This window comes from Protopterus annectens, chromosome 5.part0, assembly GCF_019279795.1.
Source record: "Protopterus annectens isolate FY-2018-M chromosome 5.part0, PAN1.0, whole genome shotgun sequence".
NCBI classification, from domain to species: Eukaryota; Metazoa; Chordata; order Ceratodontiformes; family Protopteridae; genus Protopterus; species Protopterus annectens.
Genome location: NC_056735.1, coordinates 367,233,741 through 367,255,083, shown reverse-complemented (window position 1 = coordinate 367,255,083; position 21,343 = coordinate 367,233,741). Strand labels below are relative to the sequence as shown.

The window sequence follows — 21,343 nt, the reverse complement described above, 5'->3', positions numbered from 1 at the left end:
CTGAGGTAATGTGGTTGGTAGTAAGGGATTATGGGTAGGGGGAGGAGCTAGGAGCTCGGATCTTGAAGCTTGGAAAGCTGCCGGTTCGGATCCGAGGTCAGATCCGACTTCCCACAGGCTGCAGACAAATGAAGTATCTACTCAGATGGAACGTTATGGTGAGTACATAACTTCTTTACTTCAACAATTGGCTAAATTTTCTGGTGTCATTCAAAGGGGATCCAGTATCTGTATGCCTGGGACGACATGATCGACAAACCATGATGCTTTGCCAGAGATGGTCTGCACTTGTAGCCTCTTGGATTCAGGTTAATGGCTAAGGCTCTTGCCACCCCTATAGTGCCTTTTTTAGGCAAGGCTCAAAGGACAAAACCACCACCATAACAGATTATAAGCATGCAAAATCTGAAGGTAATGCTACTCACTGCTAGAAGTCTAAACCTTAATAAAAATAGAGAACATCGATGTTTGTGCAGTAACTGAGACCTGGTTCAAGGCTCCAGAGGGCACCTCTGCAATACCAGGCTACAACTCTTACCACACTTTTTGGCCACCAAACCAGGACTGAAGCACTAAAGGCAGAGGACTGTCCATATTCACCAAAGATATTCACACCTCCAGGCTTTTTGCCCAACACAGTGCATCTGAAATGCTACAAGTGCAACTAACACTAGATAAGAGTGCAATCCCAATTGTAGCTTGCTACAGATCCCCCACCATGCCCCAAAATTTTCACTATTCCTTTCTAAACATACTAGAAAATATTAAGATGCAACCAAACACCCTTATACTGGGTGATTTAAATTACCCTGCCATTAATTGGGAAAACTACTCTGGTACCAACACCTTTGACCAACGGTTCATAGAATTCATAAATTCCAACGCCCTGGACTCAACTATTCCGTAGTTCCACCAGGGGCTCAAATATCCTAGACCTGGTCATTACCAACATGGGAGATCGATGCTCTGCACCAGTGGTCACGCCCTCGTTGGTCAGGTCTGACCATAAGGTAATCACCCTTGATGTCCACATCCCACCCCCACCCCCCAGTAGGGAAACCTCCATAAAATACTTCCCCAAAGCCAACTTCATACTACTCAAGTCAGAAGACAAACTTCATGACACCCATGCAGAAGGGAACTGAAAGTTTGACTGCTGAATCCTACACTAAGGCACTGTACGAGCATATCCACTCTTGCATGAATCATGCCATTCCAAACGGAACCAAGACGGTCTCCTCCAAAAAAAAGGAACCCAATCTGGTGGCCTCTGCCGTAAACAAACTATACAATAGAAGGAAGAAACTGTTGCAGAAAAGAGGAAAATCCCAGGATGCAAAAAACTCCCTTACCAGCCTCAGTAAGAACCTGAGACCCCTCATAAAATCCTCCAAAGCTAGTTACGAAAATAAAATTGCCAAAGATTCCAAGGACAACCACAAGGCACTCTATAGTTATGGCAATGCTCAGATCTACTCTGAGCTACAACAGAATGGCATTAAATATACTGATCCCGAGGATATTGCCAATATCCTGGCAGATCGATTCAGTGCCAGCTTCACCCCCCTCACACCCCCTAAAGGGCCCATCTCACTACCAAATGATTGCCAATTTCTGGTAATCACAGCCACACAGGTAAAAAAACGTACTCTCCAAAGCTAAGAATACAGCATCCATGGGACCAGACAACATCCCAGGCTGTGTACTACATGGACTACAAAATTAACTGGCATCTCACCTAAGTGTCATGTTTAATCATAGCCTCACCAGCCAAACCTCAGGCTTTGTGCCCAGTGAGTGGCGCACAGCTACAGTTATCCCACTCCACAAGGGGGGATCCACCTTGAATCCTGGGAACTATCATGCCATCAGTCTGACGAGCCTGATCTGCAAAGCCATGAAACGCATTCTCATGGAACTTATAAGCAAAGACACTGGCAACCTTCAAACACTGGACCTCACACATTTTGGTTTCGTAAAGGGCTGATCTTGTCTCCTCAACCTGATTGACTTCTTCGAATCGGTCTCCAGAGCCATGGACAAGGGTAAGGCAGTCCACACAGCTTGTCTGGACCTTGCCAAGGCCTTGGACTCCATCCCCTACTCTGAAATCAGACAAACCTCCCAAGCTGGGCATTAATCCCAACGTCAGTCGATAGGTTGCCAACTGGCTTACTGGCAGAACACACACAGTAAAAGTAGCAGACTCAAAATCCAGCTCCAGACTAGTGACAAGCGGAGTACCTCGGGGTTCAGTCCTGGGACCGCTTTTGTTTGGCATCTACTTCTCTGAAGTACAGGCCAGCACTAAGGGACTCTGGCTAACAAAGTTCACAGATGACTGCAAACTGGGAGCCATTATTGAATCCCAAAATGATGTGGATATTCTACAAAAGGGCTTTACAGAAACAGATGCTTGGTGCCAGAGCCATGGGCTCAAACTCAATGCCAAAAAATGTATAGTTATCCCCTTTGGGGGAAAAAACATGTACCCATGAATTACCACGTAAGTGGCAGTGCACTAAACACAGTGTGATAAGGGACTTGAGGACACAGGTGGACAGTGGTCTCACCTTCGATAACCACATAGCCACAACAGTCAGGAAATTCTTCTGTGTGGCACACCTCATCACTAAGGGCTTTTCATCCAAATAAAGGAGGTCATTGTCCCAATGTACTCATCCTGCATTAGACCCATTATAGAGTACAACACCCTGTTTGGTATGTACCTCAAAAGACATCTGCAACAACTGGAAAGGCCACAGAAATACCTCACTAAAAGAATCCGTCCTAAAGCAGATGCCCTATGCTGAGAGTCTTAAAAAAAAAAAAAAAAAAAAAAAAAAAAAAAAAACTCCAGCTATACTCTGTTGCATATCGCCTACTCAGAGGCGATCTCTGCTTAACATACAAGGCCATGTCAAACCCAGTGCTTCTGGACATGCTACACTTAATGAAATCCCAATCCCTCAGAGCCGCACGCTCCAGGGATCTAAACCTGGTCATCACAATGAACAAAACATGCTGGAGGGATAGGTTCCTGACCCAGAGACTCCCCATACTCTGGAAAAGACTGCCCATACATGTCATGCTTGAGCGCCTCTTTGGCCCTCTTCAAAAGGAACCTTGACGATTGGATGAGAGATAGGAAATTCACCCCAGGGATCACGTCAGTCGCCCTGCTAGACAGGGGACCAGGGCAGTTAATATTCTGGAAGAAATAGCCAGGGAAGTGTTATGGCTAGGCTTGTATAGGCCCTAGGGCTGATAGCCTAGTACTAACCTATGAACAGCATTCTCAGTGCCTTTTGCTACTTTTACTTTGTGGCCAGTTTTCATTCTTTTGTTATACTTGAGTTGTAGTCCTTAAACTCATCTTCCCTGCCCCTTAACACTTCCCCTTCATATCTGTCAAAGTGGCAAGTTTGATCCGTTTGCTGCTGTGATTGATCACAACGGGAGATAAATTTAATGTGCTGAGAATACTGTTTTATGTGATTTATCCCTGTTTGTCTTTGTCTTTTAAATATTTATTGAAAAGCAAGAAATGGCAATTAAACCTGATTGACTAAAAGAAAGCAGGGAGTATGTGAAAACACATGTAAAGTCAGTGCATTGATAGGAGCTTAGGGACTTTGATGTAGTATTTTGAAGCCAACCACTGTATTGAGATACCTGGAGGTAGACTAAAATTAAGATGCCAGACCCCCTGTGAGCAGAATCTGGAACTACATTTAAAAATATAAAAAGTATATAGAGTACAAAAGTAGTGTTAAAATGTAGGAAACATCAAGACTTGATTAAATAAACATGTTTTTTTTTCAGTCTGTGGGTGCGGTTCTCCTTTATGAAAATGGAGGATAAGGCTAAGTCCATGGAAACAGTCAAGGACTTTCTTCAGGACCCATCCTCTTGTTTCATCAGAAGTTACCTTACCAAATATTGGTCCTTTCCAGACCCCCAATTTAAGCCTCAACAAAGGAAATCCCTTAGGGAAATGAGCCATAAGCTGCACTAATGGGCCAAACAGTGGCAAACTGACTCCAATAGACAGGACCACCATGTTCCCAGGTACCTGGCAGGGAGCAACCCTTACTCTGGCATGGTACTTTCAACCCCCCTTCCCCATCCCTTATCCTGGAGGCGGGGCTATCACTATTTTGCAGGAACTGGTCTCATTACCAGGGACCAGTGGGTGCTAAACATCATTCTTAGAGCTTACAAACTCAAGTTTAAACGACCCTTGATTCACTCTAGTTTCTCAGGCATTTATGCAAACCAAAAGTCTGAGGCCTTGACCTGATAGAGCAACTGTGCGCTCAAGGCTCTGTGGACTCTGTACCAGAACACTGAAAAAGGTTTTTACTCTAGAATCTTCCTTGTACCCAGAAAAGAAGGTACCTGGAGGCCACTTCTGGATCTGTGAAGACTTGACCGTTCCTTACAGGTTCCATAATTTAATGATACTGTTCAAAAACTACTGCCCATGATCTCCCCCAGTGCCTTCGTGGCTACACTGCACATAAACGATGCCTACCTCCATATTCCTATAGAGGAGTCTCACAGAAGCTACTTCTGCTTCAGAGCAGGTATCAGGCACTGTCAATTCTGTGCTCTGCCCTTTGGCTTTTCTACTGCTCCCATGTTCTTCACAAAATGCCTAGCCCAGGTGGTGGCTTTCTGCAGGACAAAGGGAATTCCATTTTACCCTTGCTTGGACATTTGCCTCATTCAGGCAACAAGCCTAGAAAAACTCAGGAGCTGACCTACAACCCCATATCTTGTAGCTTCTGTGGGGTTCGTCATTTCATAAAAATGTCAGACCCCACAAATAGTATTGTATTTCTGGGGGCTTTAAAGGGCTCAGCTCTTCAGAAGGCATTCTTACCTCCAACAAGGTCCCGTTCCTAACCCTGTATTTCAAGAATCTTTTGATCAGGAATTACCTCACAACCAGGGAGTATCTCAGGGCTCTGGGATGTATAACCTCTTGCATTCTCATGACCCCACCCCCACCAGACTGCACATGAGCTACAGTGGTACCTCAAGATGTGTGGTGCCAACATTCACACTGAAGATAAAACTGATATTCATCGTGTTACACTGCTGCAGTCATCACTGTTGGGTTATCCTGCTGTCAGGCAGTCCTGCAGTCGGCCCGAGTTCCAAAGTCTTGGTCCGGTGTCGGTTGCTGTCGCTTCTTCCCTGACGTCAGTGTGCCAGGGGTATACAAGTTGCATCCGACGCCATTTTCTTCAGTCTTTCTTGCTGTGCGGTGCCCGAAGTAGAAGCAGTTCGCAAGTGCCGGTCGGCCAACTCCTGAGATTTTCAAATCGAATTACAGACCGAAGTCTTCATAAAGCTAAGTACCCCGTTGGGGAAACTTTTCTTGCCTCAGTCCGATGTCAGAAAATGTTAACAATTGCATTTCTTGTGGGAAGCAAATACCTCATAAGGACTTTCATTCTTATTGTATTCCTTGCCTAGGCCCAGACCACGACGTCACAGGATGTCCTTCAAGAATGCAACTGCAGTCATAACATATGGGTTGTCCTGCCTCAGGCAGCCCTCGGTCGGCCGAATTCCAAAGTCTGGGTCCGGCGTCGGCTGGTGTCGCCTCCTCTCCGACGTCAGAACGGCTGGAGTATAAAGGCATCGGCCGACGCCATCTTCTCCAGTCTTTCTTGCCGCGGTGCCCGAAGCAGAAGCAGTTCGCAAGTGCCGGTCGGTCAGCTCCTGTGTTTTCAGTACCGAAGTCATCTAAAAGCTAAGTACTCCGTTGGGGAACATTTTTTCTTGCCTCAGCCGATGTCAGAACAAATTGAGAAAGTTAATAATTGTTTGTCTTGTGGTAAACGAATACCTCATAAGGACTTCCATTCTCATTGCCTACCTTGCCTGGGCCCAGACCACGACGTCTCGGCCTGTGCTGCTTGTGCTTGCTTTAATAAGCGCACTCTCAGGCGCCAGGCAGAATTTGCCGAAGACTTTTTCTGCAAATCTTTCGCTTATATCATGCCATCGGAACAACCGACTACTTAATCTTCCAAAAAACGCAAGGACCGGGACAGACATCCTCGGCCCGCGTCCTCCATCGATACTCCTCCTAAACCATCCACGAGTACTTCGGTCCCTTCGGAAGCGGTAATTCAACCGCTCCAGCCCGACGACACAGCGTTAACTCGTCCTTCGGTCTCGGAGTCTACACCGGTGCCGGTTGTTGACTTTCCTCCAGAAACCGAAGTTCTGGATCTACTCGACACCATTCCTGTGGACAAGGTTACTCCTGCACGTGGGGCAGCTAGGCCAGCTAGGCCTCCTGTATCCATGTCCATCAAGGCCTTTGCATGTGCTAAGGCCGCCAGCCAGGCCAAGGCCCATCCTAAACCTACTGCACAGGCCCCTTCTTCTGATAAACAGATCATGTCTCTTGCTGCAGATCTTATTTTTCTTATCAGGGGGTCTCAGCCTCATCCAGACAGAGGTTCTCAGCCGCCTGCAGAGAAAAGGCCCAGGGCTGAGCAGGCCGACAACCTCTCTTCAGATGAAGCCTCTGGGGATTCTGAGCATTCAGATACCCAAGAAGAATCTTTCCAGGCCTATGAGGACTCTGATGCTGAGGAATCAATTCCCTCTGCCTCTCCTCCAGAGGATTTTTCGTTCGGTGAAGTCCTACACTCTATGAGGGAGCATTTTAAATGGCAGGGTCAGGAATTCTCTGATTCCAGGAAAAGGCTACGTACCTTCCTCAAGCTACCCCAGCACAGACCTTTAGCTATCCCTCCAGTTATGGATGTCCTGGATGATGTTTTCTCCGACTCCAGTGCTAAGCCTGATTCTCTCCCTCCTGCTTCTGTCAAGCCAGACAGATATTATAGGATCCCTGACACCCACAAACATCTCTTTAAGGCCCACTCTGTGGATCTAGAAACTATTTCACAGGGCCCCAAGGGAGTGGCTACTTCCACAGCCAAGAATCCACTGCCAGCAGATAGGGAAGCTAGGTCCCTGGAGAGATGGGGTAAAAAAGTTTATACCTCTACCACCCTGGCCATGAAGTCACTTAACTGCCTTTTTCATATGTTTCAGTACCAGGATTTTTTACTGGATGATTTACAGAAAAAGCTAGCCTCTCCTGAGCCTATTGATAGAAAGGCATTGCAGGATCTAGTACATAACACTCAGCAGGTTAGCAATCATTTTCTTCAGTGTGGTTATGATGCATTGGAGGCTTCATGTAGGGCAGCTATGACTGGGGCTGTTATACGTAGACATGCTTGGTTAAAAGAACAGCCACTGCCAGACCATGTTAAAGTAAAGTTACTTGATGCACCTCTGGAAAAACAGAAGCTTTTTGGTGCTAATGCACAAGATGTGTTGAAGTCCATTGAGGAAAAAGCTAAATTAGTACAAACAGTCAAAGATTTCCTCCAGGTTAAGCCACCCAGATTCAGCAGGAATTGGCCTTCAAAGAATTTGTCCTTTCCAGACACTGACAAGTTTCAAAGGGGAAAAAACAGGCGTGCCCGAGGTAGAGGGCAATACCGAGGCTCCTACAGGGACCGCCAATGGCAACCAACAAATCAAAGAAGTGGCGCAGGCAGTCCAGCTGCACCACAAGGACAACCACAATGACTTGACTTTCATACCGTCTACAAAGGCTCAAAGAGAAGCACCTTTGGGCGGAAAATTATCCTTATTCTCAAAAAACTGGCATATCTTAACCAAGGACAACTGGATTCTGGATTTAATAGACAAAGGTTACAGATTCCACTTCCATACTTTACCATTAAGACAAGGCATGCCAAACCTGCCACTTCATCAAAGGGCAGAGTCACTCATTCAAGTTTCAAAGCTGTTAAATATAAAAGCAATAGAAAAGGTCCCTCCACAGGAACAAGGCCAGGGATTTTATTCAAGACTGTTCCTTGTTCCAAGAAAGGAAAACAAATGGAGACCTATACTGGACTTGTCTACTCTAAATACTTATCTCATTGTGCCAAAGTTCAAAATGCTGACGTTGCAGCAACTCCTTCCCATGCTGGGCAAGGGGTCTTGACTGGTCACTCTGGACCTCAAGTCCAGATCAGACAAAGCTGCAGAAGATACCTCAGATTTCTTGCAGGGACAAGACAATGTCATTCAATTACTACAGGCCTTGGGATACACAGTCAATATTCAGAAATCAAGACTTCTGCCATCCCAACAGATTATTTTCCTAGGAGCCAAACTGGACACAAAAACACAGATGGCTTATCTCACAGAGGAAAAACAACAGCAGTTACCAGAGTACTTCAAAGGCCTAGCAAAGCTCTCCCAGCTGACTGCAAGGAAAATCCTGCAGGCCCTGGGGTTCATGGCAGCTTGCATTCTTCAGATACCCTTGGCAAGACTTCATATGAGAGAGCTGCAATGGTACTTAAAAAGCTTATGGTCCCAACACAGCCAAAGCCTAGAGGACGTAATACCACTCATTCCATGTCTGCAAAGAGAATTTTTGTGGTGGGCTCAAGCAAGTCAGTTAAACAAAGGCATGTCTTTCAACAAACCTCAAGCAGGTCAAATGATTACAACAGACGCCTCAGACCATGGATGGGGGGCGCACATGGAGGGCAGATGCATTCAAGGTCAATGGACACCAAAGGAAAGGCATCTGCACATAAACCAAAAAGAGATGTTGGCAGTGATGCATGCAATCGAGACTTTCGAAAAATCACTTCAACAAGGACATTTGCTAATAAGGACAGACAACACCACTGTTATGTGGTGTATAAACAAGCAGGGAGGCACTCATTCTTATCCCCTCTGCAGACTAACAATGATTCTCTGGGAAAAATCCCTAAGTCTGAAGATACATTTGCAATCCCAGTTTGTGCCAGGCAAGGACAATGTACTGGCAGACAAGCTGAGCAGAACTTTCTTGGATCCACACGAATGGATGCTGCATCCTCACATTTTCTCACAAATAACAAGGACATGGGGAAGATCGGACATAGTTCTCTTTGCTTTTCACATGAATCATCACCTGGAAAAGTTCTGTACAAGGACCCACCATCCTCTAGCCTGGAAAACGGATGCTCTCTCCTTCAGCTGGAAGTCCCTAACAATTTATGCATTCCCTCCTCTACCACTGCTGACCAAGGTGATACTGAAGATCAAAGCAGAACAACCAACAGGCATTTTGATAGCTCCAGACTGGCCAAGGAAGCACTGGTACCCATTGCTGTTGAGCATAACTCTGACCAAACCGTGGCCTCTGCCCCTATGGCCTCTGCTTCTAACACAACACAATTACAGGACGGTTCATCAAAACCTGAAAACATTGCATCTGATAGCCTGGAGGTTACCATAACTCCTTCCGATATCTCTCTTTCCAAAAAAGTTCAAGAGATCTTACTGGAAGCACGCAGACCTTCCACCAGAAAAACCTATTCAGCCAAGTGGAAGAGATTCATCATCTGGAATGCTAACAGGGGTCAGGATTCAACAGTATTGAGTATACCTCAGATATTGGAATACTTGGCAGAAATGTTTCATACTGGTCTCTCATATTCTTCCATAAAGATTCATGCCTCAGTAATCTCAGCAAAATACGATTGTGATCCACCTGTGTTTTCACATCCGTTGCTAAGACAGTTCCTAAGGGGGATAAAGAATATCAAACCTCCCAGGAAACCGCCAGTACCTGCATGGGACCTCAACTTCGTCTTGGAAAAATTAACTCTTCGTCCCTTTGAACCAGCAGCAACTTCAGAAATGCAATTTCTCTCATGGAGAACGGTTTTCCTATTGGCAATCACATCAGCAAGAAGAGTCTCGGAGATACAGGCACTCATGGCAGTACCTCCTTTTCTCATTTTTCATCAGGACAGAGTCTCTCTAAGAACCAATCCTTCATTCATGCCAAAAGTAATTTCCAGGGTGTCTCTAAATCAAGCCATTCACCTGCCTACTTTCTTCCCCAATCCTCAAAACAGGGGGGAAGCACTGCTGCATACTTTGGACATACACAGGCAACTACACTAATACTTGGACAGAACTAAGGCCACCAGAAAGTCTGACCAACTGTTTGTAGCCTATGCTGCTGGAGTACAAGGAAAAGCAATCTCCAAACAAACAACTTCCAAATGGATTGGACACTGCATCAGTTTCTGCTATTCCTTTCATGGAAAAGGTGTGCCAGCCAATATTAGGCCATACTCCACCAGAGCTATAGCCACATCCACAGCTTTCCTAAGAGGAGTGGCTACAAAGGATATTCTAGAGGCTGCTACATGGAGCTCTGTGCATACATTTACCAAGCACTACAACCTGCTTTTATACTCCAGATCCCGAGCAGGCTTTGCTTCGGCAGTCCTGCAGGGCATTTTAGCTACACCATCACTTTCTTAGTTCCAACCACCCCCAGCTTGGCTATGGTATTCAACCCATATGTTATGACTGCAGTTGCATTCTTGAAGGACATAGTACAGTTTTGTACCTACCATAAATGTAGATGTCCGATAGATATGCAACTGCAGTCGGATTCTCCCACCCTCCTACCCCTCTGCAAACGTCTTTATGGGTCCACTACCCCTATTCCTATTAGCTGGGGGTATCTCTATGGTGTATCTGTTTATTACTGTTGTGCATGTCTGGAATTCTTTATCCATTCACCAAATTTAGCCTTCCAAGGAGGGCACCTGGCATCTGGGGCAAGAAACACTGAAGAAGATGGCGTCGGCCGATGCCTTTATACTCCAGCCATTCTGACGTCTGAGAGGAGGCGACACCAGCCGACGCCGGACCCAGACTTTGGAATCCAGCTGACCGAGGGCTGCCTGAGGTAGGACAACCCATATGTTATGACTGCAGTTGCATATCTATCGGACGTCTACATTTATGGTAGGTACAAAACTGTACTTTGTCGTTTTTGTACTAGGTTTAATAAACGTACTATTAAACATCGGTTTGATTTCGCCTGACATTATTTTGGTAGGAAATTTAATTATACCATGCCGTCAGAGCAATTGATGACCGGAATACATAAAAAACGTAAAGATAAGGACAGTCAGCCTAAATCCAAACCGGAGTCTGAGGCCTCTGCTAGGCCAGTCGCCGGTTCTCCGGTTTTCAGTGAGGCGCCTATGCAGCCCCTGACAACCGTTGATTTAGAACCCCAGGCGACATCTGATTCACAAGCGGAGATTACTAGGCCTCCACAACCTTTACCTTTAGGTCCTTCCGACTCCATACCTGAAGGAGATTCCAGTGCAGTTGAAACGCCTGCAGTTGCTGAAGGCGTCCTCAGACCGACTACACTCACTATTAAACCCCTATGCAAAACTGAAAACTCCTTTAAAAACAAAAAAGACTGCACAGCAGTCTCCAGTACAAGGCCCCATGCCTAGGAAACAGACGCTTAAGATGGCTGAAGATTTAATTACCCTAATCAGGGGTTCCCATCCTCCTCCTGATAAAATGCCAAGGCAGGAGGAGGACTATGCTTCCTCTGACCAGGTTTCAATTTTCTCACTCTTCTGAGGAACAGGAATATTCCATTCCCCCTTATGAAGATTCTGATGCTGAAGAGTCTATCCCTTCTGCATCTCCCCCAGAACACTTACATACTATGAGGGAACATTTCCACTGGGAAGGCCAGGATTACTCTGATTCTAAGAAAAGGCTCCGAGAGTTCCTATTACTACCCCAGCACAGACCATTTGCAATTCCACCTGTTAGATATTGTGGATGATGTTTATTCAGAATCTAGCCTTAACCCAGATTCACTACCTCCTGCACCAGCCAAACCAGATAGATACTACAGAGTCCCTGACTCTCACAAATTTCTGTATAAAAGCCCTGTTGCTGACCCAGAAACCATTTCCCCGGGTCCCAAAGGGGTTAAAGCCTCAACTGCTAAAAATCCCGTGCCCTCTGAAAGGGATTCTAGAGCACTAGACAGATGGGGAAAGAAAGTTTATACCTCAGCTACTTTAGCTAGGAGGGCCTTAAATTGTCAGTTTCACATGCTGAAATATTAACAATATCTGATGTCTCAAAACAAAAAATGCTTGCACATACAGACCAACCAGATTACAAGGAAATGCAAGATTTGTTACATTCAGCTGAACAAGTGGGAAAACATACCTTGCAATGTGGATTTGATTCATTGGAAGCTTCTTGTAGAGCAGCAGTGACAGGGTCTTCATACGTAGGCATGCTTGGCTAAAAGAGCAAACTTTGCCTGATCATGTTAAAGCAAAGTTATTGGATGCGCCCTTACAGCAGGATGTTTTGTTTGGTGTAAAAGCAGAAGAAGTTTTAAAGAAAATGGAGGATAAGGCAAAATCTATGCAGACGGTCAAGGATTTTTTACAGGTTCAACCTCCTCGTTTCAGCAGAAATTGGCCAACCAAAAACTGGTACTTTCCAGCTTCTGCCAGACCACAGAGGGGCAGATACAGATGCCCAAGAGGCAGGGGCCAGCCACAAGGCTCTTACCAGCCTCGACAATGGAGTGCCACAACCCAAAAAGGAGGAGGAGAGGTCTCAAGCTACCAGAAAACAAACACAATGACTTACCCCTCAGACTACCAAGCGGAACCCTCTTGGCAGCTCCCTTGGGGGGAAAACTAGCTCTTTTTACAGACAATTGGCACATCATCACAAAAGAAAAATGGGTCTTAAATATTGTATCTCAAGGCTACATATTCCACTTTCACACTTTGCCAAGAATAAAAGGAATGCCAAACATGCCACCAAATCAATGGGCAGAGGCTCAAAAGCAAATTTCAGCTCTCATGGACATGAGAGCCATTCAGCAGGTTCCTACACAGGAGCAAGGACAAGGATTTTACTTAAGACTGTTTTTAGTTCCCCGAAAGGAAAAAGCCTGGAGACCCATTCTGGACCTCTCAATTCTGAACACATACCTGGAAGTACCCAAATTCAAGATGCTAACACTACAGCAACTTCTTCCCATACTGGGCAAGAAGGCTTGGCTAGTAACATTGGACCTCAAGGAGGCATACCTGCATGTCCCTATCAGACAAAATTGCAGAAGATACCTCCGATTTACTGCAGGTTCAACCCATTACCAATTCTCTGTACTGCCCTTTGGCTTATCTACTGCATCCAGGGTCTTCACAAAATGCCTGGCACCAGTAATTGCATACTGCAGACAAAGAGGGATTCAAATATATCCATACCTGGACGACTGTCTTATTCCAGCAGAAAGCAAGGACATTCTTTTAAAGCATCTGGCATTTGTCAAAAACCTTCTAAGTTGCCAAGGGTACACAGTAAATGAAAAGAAGTCAAAACTAGTGCCCTCACAAGACATAATATTCCTGGGTGCCAGCTTGAATACAACGGCCCAGATGGCTTACTTCACGCCAGACAAGCAAAGACATCTGACTCAATACTTCAAAATGATGGCAACAAAGACCCAACTCCCTGCAAGAAAAATTCTGCAGGCCTTGGGATTCATGGCATCTTGCATACTACTAATACCATTTGCAAAACTGCATATGAGGAAATTACAATGGTGTCTGAAAAGCATATGGTCTCAACACAGCCACAGCTTGGAAACCATAATTCCACTCATTCCCTGCCTTCAACAGGAGTTTCTATGGTGGGCTCAGGCATGTCATCTCAACAAGGGTCAGCCTTTCACCTTACCCACAGTCAGGCAAGCTATAACAACAGATGCATCGGATTATGCCTGGGGAGCACACGTGGCAGGACAGTGTATTCAGGGCAAATGGCCTGCAAACCAAAGGCATCTACATATCAATCAAAAAGAGATGCTAGCTGTACAAAATGCCCTAACAGCTTTCAAGGACCTTCTACATCCAGGACAACTCCTAATAAAGACGGACAACACCACAGTGATGTGGTACATAAACAAGCAAGGGGGCATACACTCCTACCCCCTATGCAGACAAGTAATGACCTTGTGGAACACAGCACTGACCTACCAAGTTCAACTACAAGCACAATTCCTGCCAGGAAAGAAAAACACACTGGCAGACGATCTAAGCAGAAACATCACAGATCCTCATGAGTGGAAACTAGATCCACAAGTATTCGCAATGATAACTCAAAAATGGGGGAGCCCAGACATAGATCTGTTAACTCCCCCCCCCCCCCCAAAAACTACCAACTACGAAAATTCTGCACAAGGACATACCACACACTAGCTTGGAAAGTGGACACCCTCTCATTCAGTTGGAAAACATTGACAGTGTATGCCTTTCCTCCACTGCCTCTTCTGGCAAAGGTGCTGCTGAAAGCCAGATTAGAGAGGCCACAAATGGTACTCATTGCTCCAGACTGGCCTCGCCAGCACTGTTATCCAATACTAAGGAACATGGCTCAAGGCCCACCATGGATTTTGCCTACAATTCCTCACCTGCTCACTCGGCAAAACAATCGGTTTCTACACAGCCAGCTCAAGACTTTAAATCTGGCTGCATGGCAAATTGCTTAAATGACCAGTCAACACTTCTGTCTAAAGCTGTGATGGACGTCATTCTGGAGGCCAGAAGACCTAGCACCAGGAAAGTCTATTTAGACAAATGGAAAAGATTCTGCGGGTGGAACCAGGCTAAAGGCCAAAATCCCCTTGTCCCAAATATTCCTCAGATTCTTCAATATTTAACTGAGATGTTCCACAAAGGACTTTCCTTCTCATCTATTAAGATCCACACCTCAGCTATTTCAGCTCATTTCAACACGGATCCCCCTATATTTTCACATCCATTACTAAGACAGTTCCTCAGAGGGGCTAAGAACATAAGACCGCCCCGGAGAGCACCAACACCAACTTGGGATCTCAACTGTTCTGGAAAAACTAACACTTCTGCCCTGAACCAGCTTTCACTGCTGATCTGCAGTTCCTATAATGGAAAACTGCCCTGCTGCTAGCAATAACTTCAGCACGAAGAGTCTCAGAACTACAAGCCCTAATGGCAGTGGAGCCTTTCATCATTTTTCATCAAGACAGAGTCTCTTTACGAACTAACCCTTCCTTTATGCCAAAGGTGGTATCCAGTGTGGCCCTAAACCAAACCATTCATTTACCCACCTTTTATCCAAACCCCCAGAACAAAGGGGAAAGGCTCCTACACTCTTTGGACATTCACAGGCAATTACGTTACTACTTGGATAAAACTAAGGCTTTCAGAAAATCTGACCAGCTCTTTGAATCCTATGCTGCAGGATCTCAAGGAAAAGCTATCGCAAAACGGACAATTTCAAAATGGATAGGACATTGTATCCGTTTCTGCTACACACACCATGGGAAATCTGTGCCAGTTAACATCAGGCCCCATCCCACCAGGGCTACAGCAGCATCAACAGCCTTCCTCAGAGGGGTACCAACCAAGGATATTTTGGAGGCTGCCACCTGGAGTACAGTGCACACCTTTACCAAGCACTATCACTTACCTCTATACTCTAAAACCAGAGCTGGCTTTGCTACTGCAGTTCTGCAGGGCCTACTAGCCTCTCCAAACCCTGTCTAGTTCCACCACCCATCCTTAGCTTTGGGATTCAACCCAACCGTGATGACTGCAGCAATGTAACACGATGAACATAGTACAGTTTTGCACCTACCATAAATGTAGATGTTCGAGTGTTCACACTGCTGCAGTCCAGGTTACCCTCCCTCCATCCCCTCTGAACTAGCTGGATTTATCTATTCCTTTCTATCCTATACAATCTCTGTGATGTATTTGCTTGTGACTAAAGGTTTTATTTTATTTGTATCTGTATATTTTTATACAGAAATATGTATTGCCTACCTATTGGGGGCACCTGACATCTGGGGCAAGAAAAACTGAACAAAATGGCGTTGGATGCATCTTATATACCCCTGGCGCACTGACGTCAGGGAAGAAGCGACAGCAACTGACGCTGGACCAAGACTTTGGAACTCGGGCCGACTGCGGGATCGTCTGATGGCAGGATAACCCAACAGTGATGACTGCAGCAGTGTGAACACTCGAACATCTACATTTATGGTAGGTACAAAACTGTACTTTTCCTTGCTTCAGGAAGGAGTTTGCCTAGTGGGTCCAGGCATGTTCCCTCAGTCCAGGCCTCCCTTTCAGTTTCATCCCACAGGACCAAACTGACAGCAGATGAATCAGAAATAGCCTGGGGAGTCCATTTCAGCTGCTTTCCAACTCTAGGCAATTGGGACTCCGTCAGAAACAAGCACATAAATCTAAAAGCCTATGGCAATCCAAAAAGGCCTGATAGCTTTCCTAAAGAAATGGAAACCCACAGTTCTGGTGAAGACTGACAATACTAGAGTTATGTGGTGCATAAACAGGAGGAAACCCACTCTTGCCCACTTTGATGCCTAGCCTCCTCTCTTCTTCACACGCACATGAAACAGTTGAGAGTTGTCCACATTAGGCCTCCCAGAAAGCCTATGGTTCCTCCCTGGGAACTCAGTTTCATTCTGGAGAAACTTACCCTTCTACCCGTTGAACCAGTGGCTTTCACTTAATTGAAATTCTTGATCTGAATGACTGCCTTCTTACTGACCATTACCTCACCCACAAGGGTGTCTGAGTTTCAGGCCCTTATGTGTGTGGAGCCCTTCTTTTTCCACCAAGTCAATTGTCACTCAGGACCACCCCTTCCTTTATTCCCAAGGTGGTGACCGAGACCTTTTTAAATGAAGCCATACACTTATCTACATTCTTTCAAAGCCACAAAACAAGGAAGAAAAGATCATTTATTACTGGATGTGAGTCAGTAACCGCATTACTTGGATAGAACCAAGATTGTCAGATCATCAGACCAACTGTTGTCACTTTTGCTAATGCCTTAAGGGGAAACCAGTTTCCAAGCAAGCCATCTGCAAATGGATCTCCCACTGTATCTCCTTTTGCTACAGCCATTATAGTAAGAAGCCTCCTGATGGACACAATTCAGCTATAGCCATTGCTACCTCCACTGCCTTTCTTAAAGGGGTTGCCACTAAGGAAATTTTTGGAAGCAGCTACTTTGTCCTTTGTGAATATCTTCACAAAACATTACCATCTTCCTACCTTTTCAAAATCCAGAGCAGGATTTGCCACTTCCATTTTGCAGGGCATCCTTGCCTTTCCTTAAATCTTCCATCCACCCTTTCAGCTTTGGGGATCTTTGCACAAGTCAAGACTGCAACAGTGAAATATAAACATAGTACAGTTGTGTGCACTTAACTGTAATTGTAGATGGTAGAATATTCACTGCTGTAGTATTTCTCTCCCTCCTGCCACTCTGGTTTGCTGGATGGGCCATTTTCTTTATCCACTAAGTCTGGGTGATCCCCTCCCTCCTCAACTATTTTGGAATCCAGAGTGTCAGACCCCTGACCTCAGAGACTTGCTGGGAGGCTCCTACTGGGAGCAGGGAAGTACTGAGGTGAGAGCGCTGGCATACTATACTCCCTTTATACCCAGATGTAGTGACAAATGATAGGGTGTCATCCTGCTTCTGGAGAAGGGAAAAAGTCTCTGGTGGTTGGGCTGGCCATAGGCTTCCACAGCAGGAAATCGCACAAGTCAGGACTGCAACAGTGAATACACCTGAACATTTGCATTTATTGTAAGTGTACACAACTGTACTTTCCATATACACAGATACCGTGACATATTACAAGAACAAGTAAAAATACAAGGCAGAGGGGATGCAAGATAAGAGCTTCCATAGAGACATTTTGGATTTGTATGGTGAAACCCTCCATGTGCCCATACACTCACTAAATTGTGGCTTTGATGTTTTAGATGCAACATGGAGGGCAGTTGCCATGCAGTCAGTCCTCTGCAGACATGCTTGGCTGAGAACTGTTGACTTGCTGAGATCAGGTAAAAACAGAGCTCCTTGATGTCCCTTTAGATAGATTGTTTGTGGACCCCAAGCTGTAAAGGTGTTTGAAAACTGCACACAAAGGGAAAATAGAAGTCTTCAGGGGGGTTTATCTAACTCCTACCCTTGGATAAAATAGAAATTACCTATTAAACCATGCCCCCTCCCCCAACAAAGAAGCAACCAAGAGGGAAAAGAGTCTGGTACCAGACTAAGTGTGGCAGCCCAGTGTACCAGACCTGAGTGTCTTAAGGGCCCTCCCTCCACCAGGGAATGGCTGCGACTATAAGCACTTCCACCCCCTCCCTCAAAATCCCACCCCAACCCTTTCTTCTGTCAGCAGGAGGAAGGCTATTATGCACGACGTGTGCTACACATCATAAAACAGGTACCCACCCCCCTCGAGTATCCTGTACCATCTAGCTGGCAAGAACATTTTATAACTCCTATTAAAAGACCTCCTTCAAAGGTCCATTCAAACAGTTCCTAGGGGAATACATAGGAAAAGGATTCTACTCCTGTCTCTTCCTAGTTTCCAGGAAGGAAGATATCTGGAGACCTAGAATAGATTTGTCAAAACTAAGCTAGTTGCTGCAAGTACCAAAATTCATAATAATGACCATTTGTAAGCCATTACCATTCATTCTTCTGGAGGTTGTGGATGGTGACTAGATCTTAAGGATGTTTACCTTCATATTTGTATTCTACAGGAACACGGGGTTCCTGCATTTCTATGGAGGAGAGAATCCCATTATCAATTCTGTTTGGCTTGTCTGCTGCTCCCAGAGATTCCACCAGATATCTGGCACTGGTTCTGTAGGACTCTGTCCACATCTCTCTTTAACTGTCTCATTCAAGCCCAGTCCCCAGGAGAGCTGTTGTCAGATATGCAAATTGGAGATTGCGTCCAATAGGTGGATTTAACCCTCAATATACAAAAGTCACACCTTCCCCCAAGTATCAAGGCTACCTTCCTCACGGTAGTCTTGAATTCTGTCTGTGCCTTCCTTCCAAGGCAAGATTTCCTTTCTCAACACTTCACAGACTTACAAAGTAGGCCATTACAGCAAGAGTTTAAGGGTCCTAGGTTACATGGCTTCTTGGTGTTTTAATGATTCCCTTAGCAAAATGCCACATGAAAGTGCAGTGATTTCTAAAGAACTGTTGGTCTTGGAACCAGCTCTCCCGAGAAACTCCCATTCCACTCTTTCCCTTCCAGAAAAGGAGCTTGCATTGATAAGAAAACAGCATTAGGAAAAACCCTGGGGCTGTCTTCTTACCACCACAGGCAGCACAGACCTGGACAGCAGACAGCTTAGATTTGGTCTGAGGAATTCACCTGAGTAAATTCAAGGTTCAGGGGATCCATGACAGGCAAAAAGTGAGTCAATGTAAAGTGAGACATGATAGTAGTAATGCAAGCATTAACAGCCTTTCAAGAAAAACTAAGCCCAGGTACTGTCCAAATACTGACAAACAACAAGAGACTAGATTAACCCTCAGATAGAGGGAGCACCAGTGACTATTCACACTTCTGTCCTTCCCCTTCTGTTTCCCAAAACCCCACCCCAGCCCCTTAACCACCCCACAAAACCAATCCCCCCAATAAAACAGGGACCAGTTAACAGTTGGGAGGAGGAGCAGAAAATTACCAGTGACAATTTTTTGCCAGTGATTTCTCAAGGTTACAGACTACAATTTCAGTCCCAATTTTTTAATTCTTGCAATCACCCAATGTGCTAAGGCATCTGGTAGATCCCTTGCTGAAGGACTTGTCTCTACAAGAAGCTAGAGTGCAACAATGCTACTCCTTGAGATTGTCATGCTAAGGAACGATGGGCTATAAAGAGCCATGTTAGACCTGTCTAAAATCCCTGTAAATGTCAAAGGTCAAGATGTTGCTGCTGCAGTTCTCCGTGGCTGTTTTTCATTGTACCCTGATAGTCACTCAAGACTTGAAAGATGCCTACCAACCCAAGCCTGTGTACAGGGACCACTGCTGCTTTAAGTTCAAAGCATAGGGATCCTACTGTCAATTTACTTTCCTTTTGCTGTAGCTGTTTTCATCTATAATTTACCAGCGTTTGGCTTCAGTGGTCTCACTTTGCAGGGCCTAGTATTCACATCTGCCCTTATCTGGGTGACTGTCTAATACAGGCGTGGTCCTAAGAAATGATAGATGGCACTGGCTTATACCCTGAATTGCTTTCAGAAATTGGCTTGCTCATCTTTCCAAAGTCCAGTCTGAACTCCTCCATGGCAGCAGTAATTTTAAGGCCTGTGGTGGATCCCTCCAGTCTGAAAGCTTTTTCCATTTGGACAAAATTTGAGTTCGCTGTATAGTTTTACAGGAAATGTCTCAAGCGTGTCTGCATGAGTTCTCAAGGGTGGTTAAGTACATGCATCGACCAGGTTTGTGGTTCCTTTGCAGTGATTATTAAGGAGTAGGATCATTACTACAGTACATGCTCTTGATTGTTTTAGGAAGGATTTCATCCTCTGTGACAGGTCTTCAATCATGTCTGGTGGGTTTCATAAGTGCACACCTGTCACAAAGAAAAAAACACTGATGCTTGACAGCTTTATTGTACATTCTTCTGATGGAAGAGGGTGACCATGTGTGGGGACATAAAAAAAACTCTGAAGGTGAGGCTCAGTATTTGCTGTGCACAGTGTGATACAGTTCTCACCAAGTGATTGGTATTGCAGAAATTATCCTACTTTGAGATTTGATATCTTGATGCAACTGTTTTTGCATGCATTACTGATGTTTGTGTTCAGAGGTTTGTTTGTTTTTTTTTCGTCCCAGATATTTAGTCTTGGATGAAGCAGACAGAATGCTTGATATGGGTTTTGAGCCACAAATTCGTCGAATTGTCGAACAGGACACTATGCCACCAAAAGGCTTGCGGCAGACCATGATGTTTAGTGCAACTTTTCCCAAAGAGATCCAGGTACAGTTGATTTTGTTCATTGCCTGTTCAGATTTTGAGCTTGCATCTGAAAATTCTGATACGTGTGTCCTTTGTGCATGTGTGGAATGCTTTTTATGTGCAAGTTTGTTTTAAAATTTGCAACCTCTTATAGATTCTCGCCCGTGATTTCCTTGAAGAATACATCTTTCTGGCTGTTGGTCGTGTAGGTTCAACTTCTGAAAATATCACCCAGAAAGTAGTTTGGGTAGAAGAAGCTGACAAGCGTTCTTTCTTACTCGATCTCCTTAATGCAACAGGTATACAAATTTCTTTGTGTGAATGAAAATGTATTAATATACAGTTTAATGCAAATGTCTTAATCAGTAAACTTGATAGTCGTTTTGTTTGCCATACTTAACCGGAGGAATTGTAGTTGAGCTAGAGTCTTAAAGAAACGTAACTTTAAAAACAAGGTAAAGTTAGACATTTTTTGGATACTGTTTTTAATATGAACTTTGGTAGGGTTGTGCTGTTTAGCATCTTGGTTGGAATTGCCGGTAGTGAAATGCTCCAGAACA

At 45.0% G+C, this 21,343-nt stretch overlaps 1 protein-coding gene across 2 annotated transcripts in view; it reads left to right on the top strand.

Annotated features, from left to right (window-relative positions):
* The window catches only part of DDX3X (DEAD-box helicase 3 X-linked), a 1,864,809-nt gene that overhangs the window by 1,210,782 nt on the left and 632,684 nt on the right, over window positions 1–21,343 (top strand). For both annotated transcript variants that reach the window (XM_044072327.1, XM_044072326.1), the window contains exons 12-13: window positions 20,660–20,804; window positions 20,938–21,082. In XM_044072327.1, the coding sequence (XP_043928262.1) occupies window positions 20,660–20,804; window positions 20,938–21,082 (290 nt within the window). The remainder of the gene's footprint in view (window positions 1–20,659; window positions 20,805–20,937; window positions 21,083–21,343) is intronic.